We start from the raw sequence: 17,663 nt of genomic DNA on the forward strand, positions 1-17,663 counted from the left end.
TCCATGCTTAAAATCTATTATAGTGTTGTCTTTTTTTTTTTTAAAAAAAATATTTTCAATTTAAAGCGAACTGTAGTACAAACTGCAGTCCACAAACTATATAAAATAACCTAAACAGAAAGGACAGAAAAAAGGTATAATATGCCGAGATGAGAGAAAAGAAAGTAATTTTTTTGACAGGAAATTTGTATATCTAACTGTCATCGTCTTCAACCTTTGGATCACCAATACCGTCTTCATAAATAGCAAACACACATTCACTCTCAGGTAAGCAAGGACTATCATAAATCTTACAAATTCTTGTTTCAGCCCTACCTTTCCTCAACGACAATCTCGTAGTAGAAGCATGGGCAATGATATTCCCACCAATAGGTTTCTTTGGATCAGGATTATACATATTTGACATACCATCAACCTGAGCTACCACTTGATTAGTAATAACCACAGCAATCCCGTATTCATCAGCCAATCTTTGCAACGTTCTCATGAATTTAGCTACCAGGGTTTGTCTAGCACTTAATTCTCCTCTTCCAGCATAATCAGTACGATACAATGACATGATACTGTCTACAATCAACAATGAGAATCTTGATTCCGCCATCATTTGGGCCGAAACTGACAAAAGTTGAAGTTGATGTTCGGCATTATATGCTCTGGCATAAGCAACATTATCCAAACAATCACTAGGGTTTAATCCATATCTTTCAGCAATGGAAACCAATCTGTTTGGTCTGAAAGTACCTTCGGTGTCGATATAAAGACATTTGCCTTCTCCTCCACCCATATCAATTGGTAATTGACACGTAACTGCCAATGTATGGCACAACTGGGACTTACCGGTTCTAAACTCACCAAATACTTCAGTGATACTTCCAGTTTCGATACCTCCTCCTAACAAAGTATCCAATTGTTTAGAGCCAGTAGTTAAACAAATCAATTCACTACGACGCGAATGGAATTCACTAGCCGTGGTAAATCCAAGAGGAACTAACTTGGCTGCTTCACTGGAAATTTTCTCAGCTTTAGCTTCACTGATACCTTTAACATTCATTAAGATTCTCTTGGGAGTGTAAGCTATACTTTCGATGGTATAGTATCCATCAGATTTTAATTTTTTAATATCAGAAGACGTGATCCCATTCCCTTCAAGTTGTTCAATCAAAAGTGGTCCATTAAGGGCATCTTCTTCTTCAGCATCGATATCAGTGGTTGGTGGTTGTTCGATATATTCTACTTCAGCTTCTGTCATGTTAGTGTGTTGATGTAGATCAAGACTTGTTGTAAGAATATAAAAGTCACGTTAAATAAGACGCGCCTGCGAGACTTGCCAGAGAGCAGACTGCCAAATCTTTTGATCCCAGGTCGTGCAGATCCAATTTGGCAACAAAGAAAAAGAAAAAAAAAATAGTGCTCATCTGACATAATGTCGCAAGGGATTGGCGACATTTTGGCTAAATTTACGACAGAAGAATTGTGAACTTTAAAATATATAAGCTCTGCAACTCGACCGAACTTGAAAAAGGGGCATTTAATTGCATACATTACATCGATCTGTATAATCCAATCTATGCATGGGTCGTGAATTTGATTGCTCTGTTACAGCTAATTACGGCTCAAGAAAGCACGACAATTGTGTCATACAGACTGTATATTGATACCAATGATGTCATGATTTCATTGTACAAACTAGTTTCTCGTCGTTGTTGACAACTTACCGCTCTAGTAATGTAATAACAAGTTCTAATTAGGAAATAGTTAAAGTATGTATTTAGTCACGCAGTATGCACAATTTCAAATGTAAACATGTCAACACAAAACAGTATTTTTAGATCTAAGACAATACGATAACAAAATTTCAGCATGAAATTTCCGCATTATCAAAATCCCTTCCAACCTTTGTTTGTTAGAAAATAGAACAAACAGTTGTGGAAAGCCATTCTTTAGCCACGCCCTCGATGTCAGGTCAAAGGGGGTCAAGGCGGATTACCCTACACCCCTTTCTTATCTCTATAATATTATTTTTGTGGAGAAATTTGATCACCAACTGGATCCAAAAAAAAAGACAATGGAAATCAACCTCAATACCTATCGGGGAAATTTCTTTTCATCAACAGGGGGTGGTACTATAATTAAACCAGCAGCACTTAGTAATCAACGCCTTAATTTTCCACGGGGTCGTACGAGAAAAAGAAATACACCATGAGGCTTAAGCGGGGGGGGTTTGACCACTCTGGCCAGATCCCAGGTTAGTCTTACATTTGACGGGTATTTGAAAACGATTTCACCGCACAGCGGCCGTTTCTCCACAATATTTATTGGTCATGTATTTAATACTATTGTTTTGGTTTATTTTCAATAAGGAAATAGAATAATATTTTAAAACCTTAAATTGTAATTTCTCGTAAATAAAGCAGAAAAATATTTTTTTTTGCAATCACGATCCAACTCCGAATAGTTAAATGACTTGCGTACACTATCATAAGTCAGCCGCCGTTATAGGGTTTTAAATTTTCATGTGGTGCTTGGAAGCGAAGTTTAGACATAAGCAAGATGGTTGTAGGTTAGACGATCTACAACGGTCAGAAAATAACCACCTACCTTGTCTTGCATGAAGCCACACTGAGATCTACCAAAACGAGTAATCAACAGATTAGTTCGTGGTTTCAAATGTTAATATCGTATACCCCTCTTGCCAACTGATATGTAGCCTCTTCATTGTAAGCAAGTTCCAACTCTCAGGATACCGTGGCAACTTCGGAATGATTTACAGGACACCGTGGTGATTTTTTTTTTCTCTGGGCGGGTCCACTGATACGAGAGAAAAGAAACGTGATTTCCTCAAACTTCGTATTAATGATATTCAGAGATCACAATCTTGTCTAAAAAAAAGACTATCACCTTCGAAATAGCAACATAACAATACACTTGGTATTTGTGAGAATTACCCTCTAGTAAGAGCACAATGTTTTAGGTCATCGAATTTCACAAAAAGCTTGTTTTACTGCGTGATGGAAAATAATTTACACGAGAACGGGGTTCGAGACGGAAATGTAAGCAAATTATGGGGCAATCATAAACAAAATATTGACTATTATTGAAGGGAGAAATTACCCGATTAGGAAGGCTGAACTATAATTAAAAAATTATTTTAGTGCGTGTATGAGGCGAATATGTAAACAATCTTCTAAGTGTTTCTGTGCAACCGAATTAATGACATTTTTTTTTCCAATGGTTTTACAACCACTGCACAAATTAAAGAAGCGTATTGTTTCTCTCTCTTTTTTACTTCTCTTTTATTGAAGATACTTTATACCAATCAGGTACTCTAGACCATACTGCATCAATTAAGGTGTAATACCTAAACTAAACTCACAGCTCAAATCACCAGTTATTTATAGCAGGTGCAACCAATAAGAAATAGGAGACACGTTTTAAAGAACAATTCTATTTTCACAATAGTAAGGGAATTACACAACCACCATTAAGAGCACCAACCACCCACCCCACTTCTATTGCAACAATAGGTCATCAAATTCTCGGCCCATTGACACTATCTGATTCGAACCCATCAACAAAGAGATCTAATTGGGTGAACACCACGATCTAAGAAAAATATTGAACATTTCACTCCTCAGAATTGTCCATTTATTTTCTCATCCATAGTTACTACTTGACAACACATACCAAGAATCACGCTGAGTTTGACATCTCCCAAAAAAAATAATAGGAAATAGCAACTTAGAATACTACCACATCCTAAACCACAACAATCTACCGACCTTTATAAAAAAGAATCAGTAGTCTAAGTATTCTGAAATTGTCAGTTGCAACAAAAGTGAACAAATACAAGCAAAGAGTTCTAGATTTCACAAAGTGCCCCGTCATTGCTAAAAGAACAAAGTTTAACTTTATTATATAAGCATTACATTTGCAGTTTACTTTGTCCATTTACAACATTCCAACATTCATTTAAATTCTATACAAGGTTTCAATAATTCATTACCGCAAACAATACAGTGCAACCGTGCCGTATCACCAAATATAGATTTATTTGAATATTAACACGACACCCTACTACCTCCCCCTTCCCCAACACTTATCGGAGACAGTTTGTGATCATTTAAGTCGTTACTTTCTATAAAACGGTTACTTTAAATTCTTTATTTTTTTTTGAGTTTATTTTTAACGTTTTATTTATTTTTTTTTGATTCGGTTCTGGTACCTCAAAATTTTTAGCCGCCAACGTCAAAAAAAAAAACAAAACCAAAATCAAAACAAATTTACAACCAAATTTATTAGCGTGTCTGTTCCCATAACAACAAATTGTTCTGTATCTAATCACCTCATTTACAAGGAGAACATGACATCGAACGTCCTTATACAACCCCAAGGTTTAAAACCTGAGGGATTTAATGCAGTAATGGACTCAACAACATTATCGTTACCACCAACGGCTACAACCACAATTCAACAATCTCGTATCGATCTGCACAGTAACAGTTCAGCCACACCTAGAGTTTCAGTCGACGTATACTCCGCATTGTCCCAACAAGAAAAACATCGTTCCCAATCACAGCAATCATTATCCAGCCATATGACCAAACGAGTACATCGAGAAATAAGGTTTGGGAATTATATCCTTGGATCTACTCTCGGTGAAGGAGAGTTTGGAAAGGTCAAACTAGGGTGGAGAAAAGATGGGAAAGTGCCTAGTCAAGTGGCTATCAAGTTAATCAAAAGAAGTACAATTGTCAAGGATTCTGACTCCGAGATTAAAATTAACCGGGAAATCAACTCGTTGAAATTATTAAATCATCCAAACATTGTAAATTTAGTCGAAGTTATGAAAAGTGGGAAGTATATCGGGATAGTTTTGGAATATGCATCAGGAGGAGAATTGTTTGATTATATTTTGCATCATAAATACTTGAAAGAAACCATGGCCAAAAAGCTATTTGCGCAATTAGTAAGTGGTGTTGATTATATGCATTCAAAGGGGTTAATTCATCGAGATTTAAAATTGGAAAATTTATTATTGGATAAACATCAAAATGTTATCATTAGTGATTTCGGATTTGTTAATTCCTATAATAGAGATAAAAATGATTTGATGAAGACTAGTTGTGGATCTCCATGTTATGCTGCCCCAGAATTAGTTTTAACCCAAGCCCATTATGAAGGAAGAAAAGTAGATATCTGGTCCCTAGGTGTTATATTATATGCCATGTTGGCTGGATATTTGCCGTTTGATGATGATCCTGAAAATGAAGATGGATCTGATATTGTCAAATTATACCACTACATATGCAAAACACCATTGACATTCCCGGAATACATTTCACCATTGGCCAGAGATTTGTTAAGAAAGATTATTGTTCCAGACCCCAAGAAAAGAATTTCTATGAATGAAATCAAGAATCATCCATGGCTAATTGCTCATTCCAAGTTATTATCCGTAAAACAAACCGAATGGGATAGAATACACAAGGAAAACGATGCAAAGAGAGAACACAAGTTACCACAAGAAGACACGCAACAATCATCATACGACAAGAGATACTCCATGATTGTCGAAAAGACCAATTCATCATCATTATTATTATCACAAAACGCTACCACTAATAAACTTGTACAACCTACACCAACACACACAAGATCATACTCATCTAATAGCATCAGTCTTTTATATTCTCCACCTTCTACTTCGTCATCATTAGCCAATGCTATAGCCATGCCACCTAAACAATCCAACTCAGTTATACCCCCAGATTCATCTAGTACTTTGTCTACATCAACAAATACCATGTTCCAAACCCCATCACCAAAGAGATCACGCACAAATTCATCTCCAACCAGAGGCCATCAAAAATCTGCATCGATTTCAAATTCGTATTCGTCGGCAAGTTTTGCTTTGAAAGCGGTATATAATGATTCCAGCGATAGTCTTTCGACCAACAATTATCAACACCATCATGGTCATGTTTTCTCTTCTAGTCTGATACCAAGATCAACCACATACACAGGCACACCTATATCAACTATTGTGGAAAGTCCTACCAAGGTCAGAGAAGGGAACGATGTTGTTAAAGCACCTACTCTTACCCCAATAACATTTTCTGCTCATAGTGCATCTAAATTACCTCATGCAACCAAGAAGCCAAGACCAACCAGTTACCATCCCGCCTCGATGTCATCCACATTCAACAACAACAGCAGCAGCAGCAACAACAGTAGTAATAATGAATACATTAAAATGCCCAAACCTACCAATGTTCCAATTGCTCAATACATATCCACTTCACCTCCAAAGTCTGAACATTCACCTACCAAGGAAGCTCCTTCAAGACGCAACTCGGTGGTTACACATGTAAACGTTAATGGCGTTTTAAGCAACCAGAGTAGCACTATCTTGAGTAATAGTCCAAACACTAAGAGAAACCTGATGGTGTTGAGTTATTTGGAGGACAAGATTGACACCTTGGAGTTGACCGAGAGTCATTCACCTACAAAGGATATTGTTCCTGCGGCTAATGATAACATTGAGTATGTGAAGGATGACAGCAAGGACGAGACTCAAACTTCGTGTGTGGAAAAGTCTAATGAAACCGTTGATGTGATTGTTGATAATGAAGCTAGACTGAGTCGTGAGTCTACGCCGCAACTGAATCCACCTTCCCCTCCAACTGATGACGAAATGACTGTCCCTATTGTCCCAATTGAAGAATACATTGAAAAGCCTCAAGTAGTGGAAAGGCCAGCCAAAGCCGAACAGGATTTCCCAAGTGCCAAATCGTTGGAGAGAAGAAACACTACATCATCACGTAGGGACAAGTATAATGAAGATAAAGAAAATCGGGAACAAAAGAAGAGGAACAGATTTAGTCTCTTGTCGTTCTATTCATACCAGTCTTCCAACGCATCCGTACATCTGAAAGAGACACGGAAGGTATTAGAACCACTGAACGACATGAACACTTCTTCCTCGTCATCAATACTGAAGCGGATCAGTTCCAATTCCTCCCATGGGTCCTCCAAACGCACAAGTATTAGCACTAGCTCCACTAGTAATGGCAAGGAAGCCAGTGCCGCTCGAAAGGTTATGGATTTTTTCAAGAGAAGGAGTATTAGAGCATGATTAGGTTTTTATAATCATTCACATTTTATTTAAAGTTGTTTTTTAGTTTTAGTTATTTTGTTAATAGTAAAATTTAAATTAGTCATTTTTGTTTACCTTTATTGGTATCCTGCATGTAAACCCCATACAAATTAAATACAAAGCTCATCTGTGCCCGCCCAAAAATGCAGCAGTTTTCCTTATGTTCAATGAATAAAAATGGAAGAATTGGAAAAAGAACATGATCCAGGGCTAACTGCTGATGAATCAGAAGAAGATGAAGTTTACACCTCCAGTGATGAAGAGTATGTCGATGAATCACTCGGATCAGCGATAATCCGGGAAATCATCCAAGGTACATACACCTGTTTGGTGTGTACTAGTGACATCTCCCCTGAGTCCAAGATATGGAGCTGTCTGCATTGTTATCGAGTCTACGATCTCGACTGTATCAAGGACTGGGCCACGAGAGGGTCGTCTACGGTAAATAGATCATGGAGATGCCCTTCATGCAATGTACTTACTCAGAAGATCCCATCCCGGTTCACCTGTTGGTGTGGCAAAGTTACCAATCCCACTAACGACGGTGTTAACGAAGTAATCCCGTTTAGCTGTGGTGATACATGTGGTGCCAAGTACCCAGGATGTGTCCATTCGTGTGTTCAGCAATGTCACCCGGGGAAGCACCCAGTATGTGGTGCCATGGGTCCCATGATGAGGTGTGATTGTGGCAAAGAGACTCGTCAATTACCCTGTTTGATCACCCCATATGAGGATGGGTGGAGATGCAAGTCTGAATGTGGTGTCAAGTTGTGTGATATGGGCCATGAATGTCAACGAGGATGTCATGATGGGTTCTGTGGTTTGTGTGAGCAAACTATCGAGATGAAGTGTTATTGTGGCGACAAGGTCCTTTCCATGAAATGTTTTGAGAAGGATTTGAGACTATGCGAGGATGGAAGAATTGGAATTGGTAGTTGTGGAAATACCAAGCAAGTCTTTTATGATTGTGATGTGCATTACGAAACGGTCGAGTGTCAACCAAATGTATCCGCCAAGCTCAAGTGTAAGTTCTCGCCAGACTTGATCACTACTTGTTATTGTGGGAAGACCAGGGTTGATGCCGGGAATAAAAGAACGAAATGTACTGACCCAGTTCCTGAATGTTCTAATGTCTGTGGGAAACTCTTGCCATGTGGTTGCACCTGTCGATTCAAGTGTCATAGTGGAGAGTGTGAATGCACCACCATCAAAGAAATCAAATGTCGATGCGGTCATGAATCTTACCTTGCCCCATGTAAGTTTATCCAACTGGGAACCCAACCAGAGTGTGATCACAAGTGTTCAGTATTGTTAAACTGCAGAAAGCATTACCATAGGGAGAAATGTTGTACCTATGAACAAGCTGGACTTGAACGTGAACGAAGCAAACGAAAGGCTATTAGGAACAACCTCCGAACAAACTTTCAGGATGATATCATGTCCATTGAAGCAGTGCATATTTGTACTCGTCCATGTAATCGTTTCAAGGCTTGCGGCAAACATGAATGTCAAGCATTGTGTCACAGTGGACCCTGTGATGTATGTTTAGAGTCAACCAATGATGATTTGGTTTGTAATTGTGGGAAAACAGTTATTCCTGCCCCAGTTAGATGTGGAACCAAATTGATCTGTCATGAACAATGTGTTAGAGAGACCAGTTGTGGCCATAGACCAGAACGTCACGAGTGTCACCCTGATGATGTGTCGTGTCCTAAATGTACTGTTTTAGTGAAGAAGATGTGTGATTGTGGAGCTAAAGAAATACCCGGTGTTTTATGTTCTCAAGAGAGAGTATCCTGTGGAAAAATCTGTACTGTTCCAAAAGACTGTGGACACCCATGTACTAGAACGTGTTCGCCAAAGTGTACTAAAGAAGATGTCCATCTTGATTCTTCTAGTTGTCAATCTTATTGTAAGAAGGTTAGAACCAATTGTCCTCATTTGTGTAAATTAAGGTGTCATTTGAACAAACCAGGCAGGAGCCCCAACTGTGATGTGGTTAAATGTACTGAAAATGTCGCTGTTCGTTGCGAGTGTGGTCATTTGGAAAGAACTGTCAAATGTGGAGCAACTGTTGATGAACCCTCCATTATTGGTACAATTTTGGATTGTGATGACACATGTGCAGCTGCCAAGCGAGATGCTGCTTTGAGATCTGCATTTGATGTTAGCGAGTCTCCCGAACCAGACGTGATTATTCCTTATTCGGATATAGTTACTAAAACATTCAACAGGCAAAGAACATGGTGCAGCCGTATTGAGAAAATTGTACGCAGTTTTGTTCAAGATTATAAAACGCAATTAGAGAATGGCGAATCACCAAGGAGAACTTATCACTTTGATCCGATGTCTTCTCCTCAACGTCAATTTATCCACGAACTAGCCAGCGCTTACAAACTCTACTCTGAATCACAGGATCAAGAACCGAAACGTTCAGTGTATCTTGTGATAACCAGGTTGTCACTCGTTCCTGAAAAGACCATCGAACAAGCTATCATTTATCAAGAAGCAATCGAGGCGGAAAGGCTCAGAGAAGCAGAGTTGAAACAGAATGATATCAATGAGGCATTATTCAATGCGATAGTCATACAAGATGTGTTCTTTGGTGTGGTAAAAGAAGACTTGGAATCTCAGTTGATGGAGCTAGTGCAAAAGTACAAGATTGAGAGTCCTGTATTCCAATGGATTAAGGATTCTACATTTGTATTCTACTCGACTGATTGGGTTAAGAATATGGATGTGGATCAGGAAAACAAATTGTATTTATTGCTGAAGGGGTTTAAGAAATTGGTACGTGAAAGGTCATTAGCATTTGATTGTAAGCTATGCCTTATTGACGATAGTACCAATTATATTTTAAAAGTTGAAACAAAAGAGGCATCCGAGCCAAGAGAAGAACTTGCTCCCAAGAGTAGTAATCCTAAGAATGGATTTGAGGTGCTACAAAATGATGAATTATCTATACAGGTGTAAGTAGTGTCTAATAATATGCATATATTATCTATGAAGATTCATTTTCAGCTGAAAGTTCAACAGGTTCGTTTGGTTTTTCAGCTTCTTCATTGGTTGCTTTAGCTTCCAGATCTTCCTCTTTTGCTGAATTAGCTTCAGATTCTGTAGTCGACTTGTGCTTTCTTCTTCTATTTGGTTTCTTTTTTGCCAGTTCAGTGGTTGGTTGTGGTTCGGTTTTCTTTTTCTTTTTTATACTTAATGGGTTTGGCTCCTTTGGACCCTTTCTCTTTTTCTTTGCTGATTCTTCTTCAGAAGCACCTTTTTCTTCTTCAGCTTTTCTCCTGGACTCTATTGAGTTCAATCCTGCAGTCAATTTCTTTTCTTCGAATTCTCGGGAATACTTTGCAGACACATCACTTAAAGGTTCCATAACCATGACGGAACGGTTCATAAAAATCAAGGGAACACCCGGGATCTTTCTCAATTTCTTCCTCAATGCTAAGTTTTGACAAGCGACAACATATCTATGCTTATTAACTCCATCAATGTCAACCACACTTTCAATGCATTCTGCTGGATCAATGGCATCACGATGATTACATCTTCTTCTTTCAAACGTCTTGGCCAAGTCTATAGCTGTTTGGTTCTTTGTGTCGTAGAGCGCTTGCATACAGCATTGTGTGATCATGGGTTTGATTTCACCTTGGATGGTCTTGGTGAGCCCGTTCATGAGATTATAGGATGCTTGAGTGATGTTGAGTACAAGCTCGTTGTCAAGAAGGACTTGGTAGGGTGAACGAAACTTGAATGTGTGATGGTAGATTGTCATCTGTTTCTTGTATGATTTAGCTCGTTTCTGACGCATTTTTGGATGGTTTCTATTAGTGTATGATGAGTAAATTATGTAGATGAAGATGTTTATACTCGATGAGATGTTCTGGTTTTTTCTTAACCAAGGAGGTCGTGTCTAGAGGACAGGATTTTTTTTTTGCACCCAAAGAATAGTAGAGACCTAGTGCCAGGCTTGTTATTTGATAAAATACTATATTAAGAACTCGTCAAATGTAGCGAATGACAGTTTCCAATCTACAAGATTCTATTTAAGGATAAAAGCAATCATTTTTAATCATGGTGTAGTGTCTCAAAGAACGAATCTATAGTTTCTATTTCATAAAATACAATATATTGTAAGGATTCCTATTACAATATACTCTCAGATGAAGATCAGTGCTGCTGTTTCTTCAAGTGAAAACTTGATCGAGTAGTAGCAAGAGAATAAACAGGCTATAAAGTATTTTCCTAGCTAAAATATGTTGAACAAAGACAATCTCAAAAATGAATCCAATTAAATATCTATAAAATATCTATAATAATACTATTGCTTCACTCCTTTTACAACAATAGGTATCATCCCCCCTGTAGGAATAGTGAATTTCCGATGTCCAATCACAGTAATAAACGACCTAATTGTTCCGGCATGAGAAGTAATGGAAATTACCAGATCATCATCGTCAAATAAATCCAGCAATACCCCATGTATCCTTAGAAATTGTTGATGCAATTCCTCTCTGATACTCAGGAACACTTTGTCGAATAGTACATCTTCTTCGGCAAATCCAGGTTCAAATTCAACATTAGGAAACATTTCCAGTATTTCTGTTTTAGTGCTTCGTTTATGACACAAGTGAACTCCGATTGTTTCTCTCAACTTGTCGATAACTACTGGGTTAGTATCGGGCCAAGTAATATTATGGGTATTTATTGACCTCGAAAGAGGCGAAACATAAAACTTGTCAGGCATAGGACAACCTTTACTCAACTGTAATTTCCATGCTTGGTGATTCTCCCTAGCTTGGTCAATGCCAAGTTGAGTTAATTTGGCATCGGGACCCCAAACGAGGTCTCCGTCAGTGCCTAAGTATCTCCACTTGGAAAACCAATCAGCCTTGGAGTACTTTTTAGTCACCACATTATGCCACCCTTGACCATGGCGGGCAAGGAACAATAACTTGTACCTTACACCAGATTCAGACTGCAGATTAAGTTCATCTAACCTTTTTATGAGATGAGACCACGGTTGCGCTGCCCCAAAGTCCTGGAGGGTATATCTGAACTCCATGTCATCGGTTTCAGCCGCTGACTGAAGGAAAAATCCATCCACAGGTTCAAAAAGCCACTTGGGCGTGGTTTGCGAGAGGTGGAAGTGATATTTTTTGTCTTGATCAAGATCTGCATGGGCATCTTGGTGATCACGCTTGTCGGGGACTAATAGAGACATGGGGGGTTGTTAAAGAGAAAGTCATAGAGAGATATATATCGGTGACTAATTTGGTATATAGTTCCGCGCGTCGTCTTTGTCGACGGAATTCCAGGTATAATTACAGGCAATAACACAAGCATAATTCCGTTACACTTTTTTTATTACCACTGTGATGATACAGTGAATGGGTTATAATTGAAGGGAAATGCATTGTTATTGGTTTAGTAGTATAAACCCACATTAACCGGCAATCAACTAGTTAAGGTTTCAAGATCTGTGTCGTAAATTTGCGACATTTGTGACAATGACGGAAAAACCGTGAAGAGAAAAAACCCAAATAGAAAATTTCGTTCTTTATCTCCAGCAACAAGATTACTTATTGCCGTAAATACAGACTAAAGCAATAGATATGTCCGAGCCAGATTCGTTGAAGGATGACGTTGTACCACAAGCCAATGAGAAAAAGGTGGATGGTGATTTAAACGTTGGAAGCGGAGAGACAACGCTGGCTGCTGAAGTCTCTACAGAAAGCCAGCAAGAACAAGACAAAGTTGCCGGAAAAGCATCAGACAAGCAATTAATCGAACCAGAAGAGAAATCCAAAGAGAAAGAGAAGGAGAAGCAAACCACAGAATCTTTGCACGATGGCGCTATTCCAGAAAATGAGGATGTTGAAGAAAAGCAAGTTGACGACATTGTAGAGGTAGTCAAACAAGAAGACGAAGAAACAAACTTAGAAAAGCAAGATAAAATCAAACAAGAAGAACCTGAACCAATGGAAATAGATGAAGTTGAAGCAAAGGACGAAAATTTAGAACTGGTAAGTTCAGAAATTGCCAAAGACGAAACAACCTCCGGAGAACCCAAGAAGCATGAAGTTTCTAATGGTGAAGAAGTCGAACCTCCACATAAGAAAATAAAACTAGAAGAACAATCCAATGGAATCAATGGTATTGAAAAGCTATCCACCCCATCATCAGAAAACAAGATTGTCGTTGTTCCACCCACAAAGCCACACTTATTCTATACACCTTTGAAAACAGGTTTAGTCTACGACGTTCGTATGAGATATCATGCCAAGATCTTTACTTCATACTTTGAATACATCGACCCACATCCAGAAGATCCTCGACGTATCTACAGAATCTACAAGAAACTTGCTGAAGCAGGACTTATTCAAGATTCGTCTCTTTCAGGCGTAAATGACATTGGACCCCTTATGCTCAAGATCCCCATCAGAGAAGCTACAGCTGAGGAAATCTTGGAAGTACATTCTGAATCTCATCTCAAGTTTATTGAATCTACTGAAACTATGACTCGCGATCAATTGATGGAAGAAACCGAAAAAGGTGACTCGATATATGTGAATAATGATTCTTACTTCTCCGCAAGATTGTCGTGTGGAGGAACAATTGAAGCCTGTAAAGCAGTTATTGAAGGAAGAGTTAAGAACTCTTTGGCAGTAGTTAGACCTCCAGGTCATCATGCTGAGCCCGACAGCCCTGGTGGATTTTGTTTGTTTAGTAATGTTGCAGTTGCTGCTAAAAACTTGTTGAAAACGTACCCGGAATCCGTCAGAAAGATTGTGATTATTGATTGGGATATCCATCATGGTAACGGTACTCAGAAATCCTTCTACAACGATCCTCGAGTTCTTTATATCTCAATGCATCGTTATGAAAATGGCCGTTTTTACCCTGGAACCAAATATGGAAACAGTGACCAAGTCGGTGAAGAAGAAGGTGAAGGGTTCAATATAAATATCCCATGGCGTAGTTCTGGTATGCATGATGGTGATTATGTCTATGCTTTCAACAAGGTTATTCTCCCCACAATCATCGAATTCGATCCTGATTTAATCATTGTCAGCTCGGGGTTTGATGCCGCTGATGGGGATATCATTGGTGGTTGTCATGTGACCCCTGCTGGTTATGGATACATGACTCACATGTTGAAAGGAATTGCCAAGGGGAAGTTGGCGGTTATTTTGGAAGGTGGGTATAATTTAGATTCCATCAGTAAGAGTGCTTTGGCCGTGGCTAAAGTGTTAGTGGGTGAACCTCCTGAGAACACTATCTCTATGCAACCGCATTTGGACGCCGTTGAAGTTGTGGATGAAGTTATCAAAATTCAAGCCAAATATTGGAAGTGCTTGAGACACGGTATTCCAAGCACGAGTTTTGACGATGTTTTTGATTTACCAGACGATACCAATTACAAGTTGGTTAATATTTCTGATACAATCAGATCACATCAAAATAATGAATTATTCAACAAATATTCGTTTATTAATATTCCCATCATTGGCACACTGGGCTCTCCATCTGATGACAAGGGGGCGTTCACGGTTGATTTACCGGCCCAACTTGAAGACATAATCATTGCTAGTCCCGATATTCATAACTGTACCACAATCATACTCCTGATTCACGATCCTCCTGATATTTGGGCTAACATTCACCCAGTAAGTGGGACAATTGAGGCTGGATCATCTGTGATTCTCGAACATCCACTCACGAAAATAATCGACCGCGTAGCTAAAGAAGAATCAGCGTCGTCAGAGAGAATTGGTTATATCGACATCAATATCCCATCATTCCCGCTCCCTATTCCTAGTTTCACCAAGTCGCCAAGTTCCAGCTACAATCCTACTATATTCGCGCAAGAGTTGTTGTTATACATTTGGGACAATTACCTTGCATATTTCTCAGTCAAGAAGCTTGTGTTTGTAGGGTTTGGGGATGCATACCAGGCGATAGTACATCTCTTTGGTAAGCGACCACTGAGTGATATTAAAGAGTTGGTCAAGGGAACAATTGCTTTTGTTAATAGGACGACCTTGAAGCCATTAGTCCCCGTGATGGACGAGAGCATGGTGGATTGGTACTATCAGAACTCAGTCGTGTTCACTAGTTGTTTGAACCCATGTTGGAGTGGTGTCAATGGGAACGGTAAGGATATGGACGAGACCAAGAGACCAAGAAGGAAATTCGGGCGAGTTTTGAAAGCTAGTGGCGATGGGTTGTATGATGTTATTCAAGAGCGATTCGATGAAGGGGTGGATTTTATTTTGGATTCGATTGAAGATTATTCATCGGAGGAGAGTAACAATTAGATAACTATGTAAATTTTATGTACTATTAATACGAAAATATGAAGTCTATTTAAACATAGCTAGGAAACCTTTTGGCAAATTGCTGTTCTAAAACTTCAATGTCTTCGTCATACTCGTCACTATCTTCTTTACTCCCTTGTAAATAAGCCGGCTTCCTAGGCTTGGGTGGTTTCTTCTTTTTCGTTTTGTTAAGACGATGTGAACTTAACGCTAACGGTATTTCAGGAGGTGTAAGCGATTTCTTGGACGATGATTGTGCAATCTTGACAGAATCAGAACTTACATTGATTGCATCAATGTCCTCGCCGACATTACCGCCTGTGAATCTGTCATATCCACCAGCCAGTTTCGTGGTCTTTTGTGAGTCACTAAATAACATTTGTATTCGTTTTTGGATGGATATTTTCTGGAGTGGTTCTTGAGTTTGGACTGATTCCAAAGATTTTCTTGATTCCTTTTGTTTGCCTCCAGTATGTTCACCAGTGAGTGTACTTTTGACTATTTCTATAGCTTCACTTCCAAGAGTACCAAAAGTTCCCAAGACATTCTCACCTGCTCTTCGTACATTATCAAAGGGTGTATCTGCTTTTCTTTCTCTTGATTTCAAAAACTCAAGTGTTCCATTGGTATCATTTTCAAATTCAAATGTATGCTGTTTGGGAAGTTCTGCCTTGACATGATCGTGGACAGACGGTGAAGACTTGTTTCCATGTGTGTACACTCTCGAGGTACTTTCTTCCGAATAGAATGCGGAAAGGGGACGTGCTGGTGGTCGTGGTGGATTAGAAGTGATCTTTTGACGAGTGAGTTTGTCAAGCATGACTGATTTATCAAGCATAAATGGATCAGTAGGTTGGTTGCCATTGGGTGCCTCAATTTTCTTGGCTGCAATTTCCAGTTTGCTTGAGTTGGTAGGCGCAAGAACGGGTTTTATAGGACCACGAGGTGGTTGCTTAACATTTGCAGCAGATTCAGCTTTGATTTGTTCCCGGACACTGTATGGGATAACATCTGGGATGGGAACGCCCTTCATGGCACAGATCTCACCTAGTAACTGGATGGCATTTGGTCTTCGTCTTGGATCACCACGGAGACACACTTTAATGACGTTCTTCATTCTATGAGAAAACATCAGTCCTGGGGCATCACGGAATCTCAAAGTTTCTCCACAGTTTAGAATCGTATCTTCCAATTCCGATAAACTTGTCTGGCTTGGGTGTTCAAATGGAGTTGTATAGTAACATAATTTGTACAAAAAGATCCCCAAAGCCCATATATCCAGCTTATCGTCGATGGGGAACCCCTTAGTCAAGTCAATCATTTCCGGAGCACGATATTGCGGGGTTGTATGTTGTTGTAATTCATCTCTTAGAAGTTGCAATTCTTGTGGGGATTTAGGTGGTGGCTGGTAAGGTACAGAACTTCCAAAATCACATAGTTTGAATGTTCCCTTGCCGTCAATCAAGACGTTTTCAATCTTGATATCTCGATGGATCAACGGAGGACGAAGGTTATGACACATGGCAACCCCGATAGTTACTTGATACATGATATCGACAATTTCTGGCTCGGTCAACTTGTTAACCAATCTGGTATTCATAAAATCGATCAATCCCTTACGTTCACAGTACTCCATAAGCAAGAACACTTCGTACTTCTGGGTAGAGTCATTGTCCAGTTTGGGTAACCTGGCAGCATGCGAATCGATATATGAAACTATGTGCTTGTTACCACGTAACCGTCTCATAGCATCTACTTCTTGTCTCAAAAGTGACAATTGCCATTTGCTAGGAACAACTACTCGTTTCAAACATGCAATGGAAGACCCGTGGAACGGTGGATCAACGGTACAGGTATACACATGAGCAAACCCACCTTCAGAGATGTATTTGATTATGGAGATTTGGTGGATCCCTACTTCAAGGTTAGTCCCTGGGGTAAGGGCATTTGGTGGTGGGGTAGGCATAGTTAATGAATTATAGCTATTAAATGCTAGATGAAAGCTTGGGGGGTTTAAGCTGGATTGGATGGTTGTATGGTTATGTGTAGGAGAAGTCAACGTTGGGCAGTGTCCTTTTTTCAAGGGTTGATGTTTTGATGTGAGACATTCCATACTGCATATAGCGACAAAGAAGGCTGGGGGAGCATCAATTGATTACAGAAATAGCCGAGGATTAATG

The 17,663-nt window shown here is 39.3% G+C and overlaps 6 protein-coding genes across 6 annotated transcripts; 3 read left to right on the top strand and 3 right to left on the bottom strand. All coding sequences in view use genetic code 12, as the record gives it.

Moving 5' to 3' along the window:
- Positions 1-4,208: 4,208 nt before the first annotated feature.
- On the top strand, positions 4,209-7,225 carry SPAPADRAFT_59857 (protein kinase; the record flags this gene model as incomplete). The annotated part of the gene is made up of 1 exon (XM_007373947.1): positions 4,209-7,225. A coding segment is annotated over one exon (2,768 nt), but the record flags the coding sequence as incomplete, so codon positions are not given.
- Positions 7,226-7,816: 591 nt separating this feature from the next.
- On the top strand, positions 7,817-10,129 carry SPAPADRAFT_59858 (uncharacterized protein; the record flags this gene model as incomplete). Its single annotated transcript, XM_007373948.1, has 1 exon — positions 7,817-10,129. One exon carries the CDS (start codon positions 7,817-7,819, stop codon positions 10,127-10,129), a length of 2,313 nt encoding a protein of 770 aa, XP_007374010.1.
- A 28-nt stretch (positions 10,130-10,157) lies between these two features.
- SPAPADRAFT_135247 (rRNA-binding ribosome biosynthesis protein) lies at positions 10,158-10,973 on the bottom strand (the record flags this gene model as incomplete). Its single annotated transcript, XM_007373949.1, has 1 exon — positions 10,158-10,973. One exon carries the CDS (start codon positions 10,971-10,973, stop codon positions 10,158-10,160), a length of 816 nt encoding a protein of 271 aa, XP_007374011.1.
- Positions 10,974-11,235: 262 nt separating this feature from the next.
- Positions 11,236-12,395, bottom strand: SPAPADRAFT_59859 (uncharacterized protein; the record flags this gene model as incomplete). The annotated part of the gene is made up of 1 exon (XM_007373950.1): positions 11,236-12,395. The coding sequence occupies one exon, from the start codon at positions 12,384-12,386 to the stop codon at positions 11,484-11,486; it is 903 nt and encodes a 300-aa protein (XP_007374012.1).
- A 136-nt stretch (positions 12,396-12,531) lies between these two features.
- Positions 12,532-17,530, top strand: HDA1 (histone deacetylase; the record flags this gene model as incomplete). Its single annotated transcript, XM_007373951.1, has 2 exons — positions 12,532-13,318; positions 13,349-17,530. The coding sequence occupies 2 exons, from the start codon at positions 12,778-12,780 to the stop codon at positions 15,481-15,483; spliced, it is 2,676 nt and encodes an 891-aa protein (XP_007374013.1).
- Positions 15,533-17,449, bottom strand: PRK1 (serine/threonine protein kinase; the record flags this gene model as incomplete). Its single annotated transcript, XM_007373952.1, has 1 exon — positions 15,533-17,449. The coding sequence occupies one exon, from the start codon at positions 17,447-17,449 to the stop codon at positions 15,533-15,535; it is 1,917 nt and encodes a 638-aa protein (XP_007374014.1).
- Positions 17,531-17,663: the final 133 nt, after the last annotated feature.

Source organism: Spathaspora passalidarum (assembly GCF_000223485.1).
Source record: "Spathaspora passalidarum NRRL Y-27907 unplaced genomic scaffold SPAPAscaffold_2, whole genome shotgun sequence".
NCBI lineage: Eukaryota > Fungi > Ascomycota > Pichiomycetes > Serinales > Debaryomycetaceae > Spathaspora > Spathaspora passalidarum.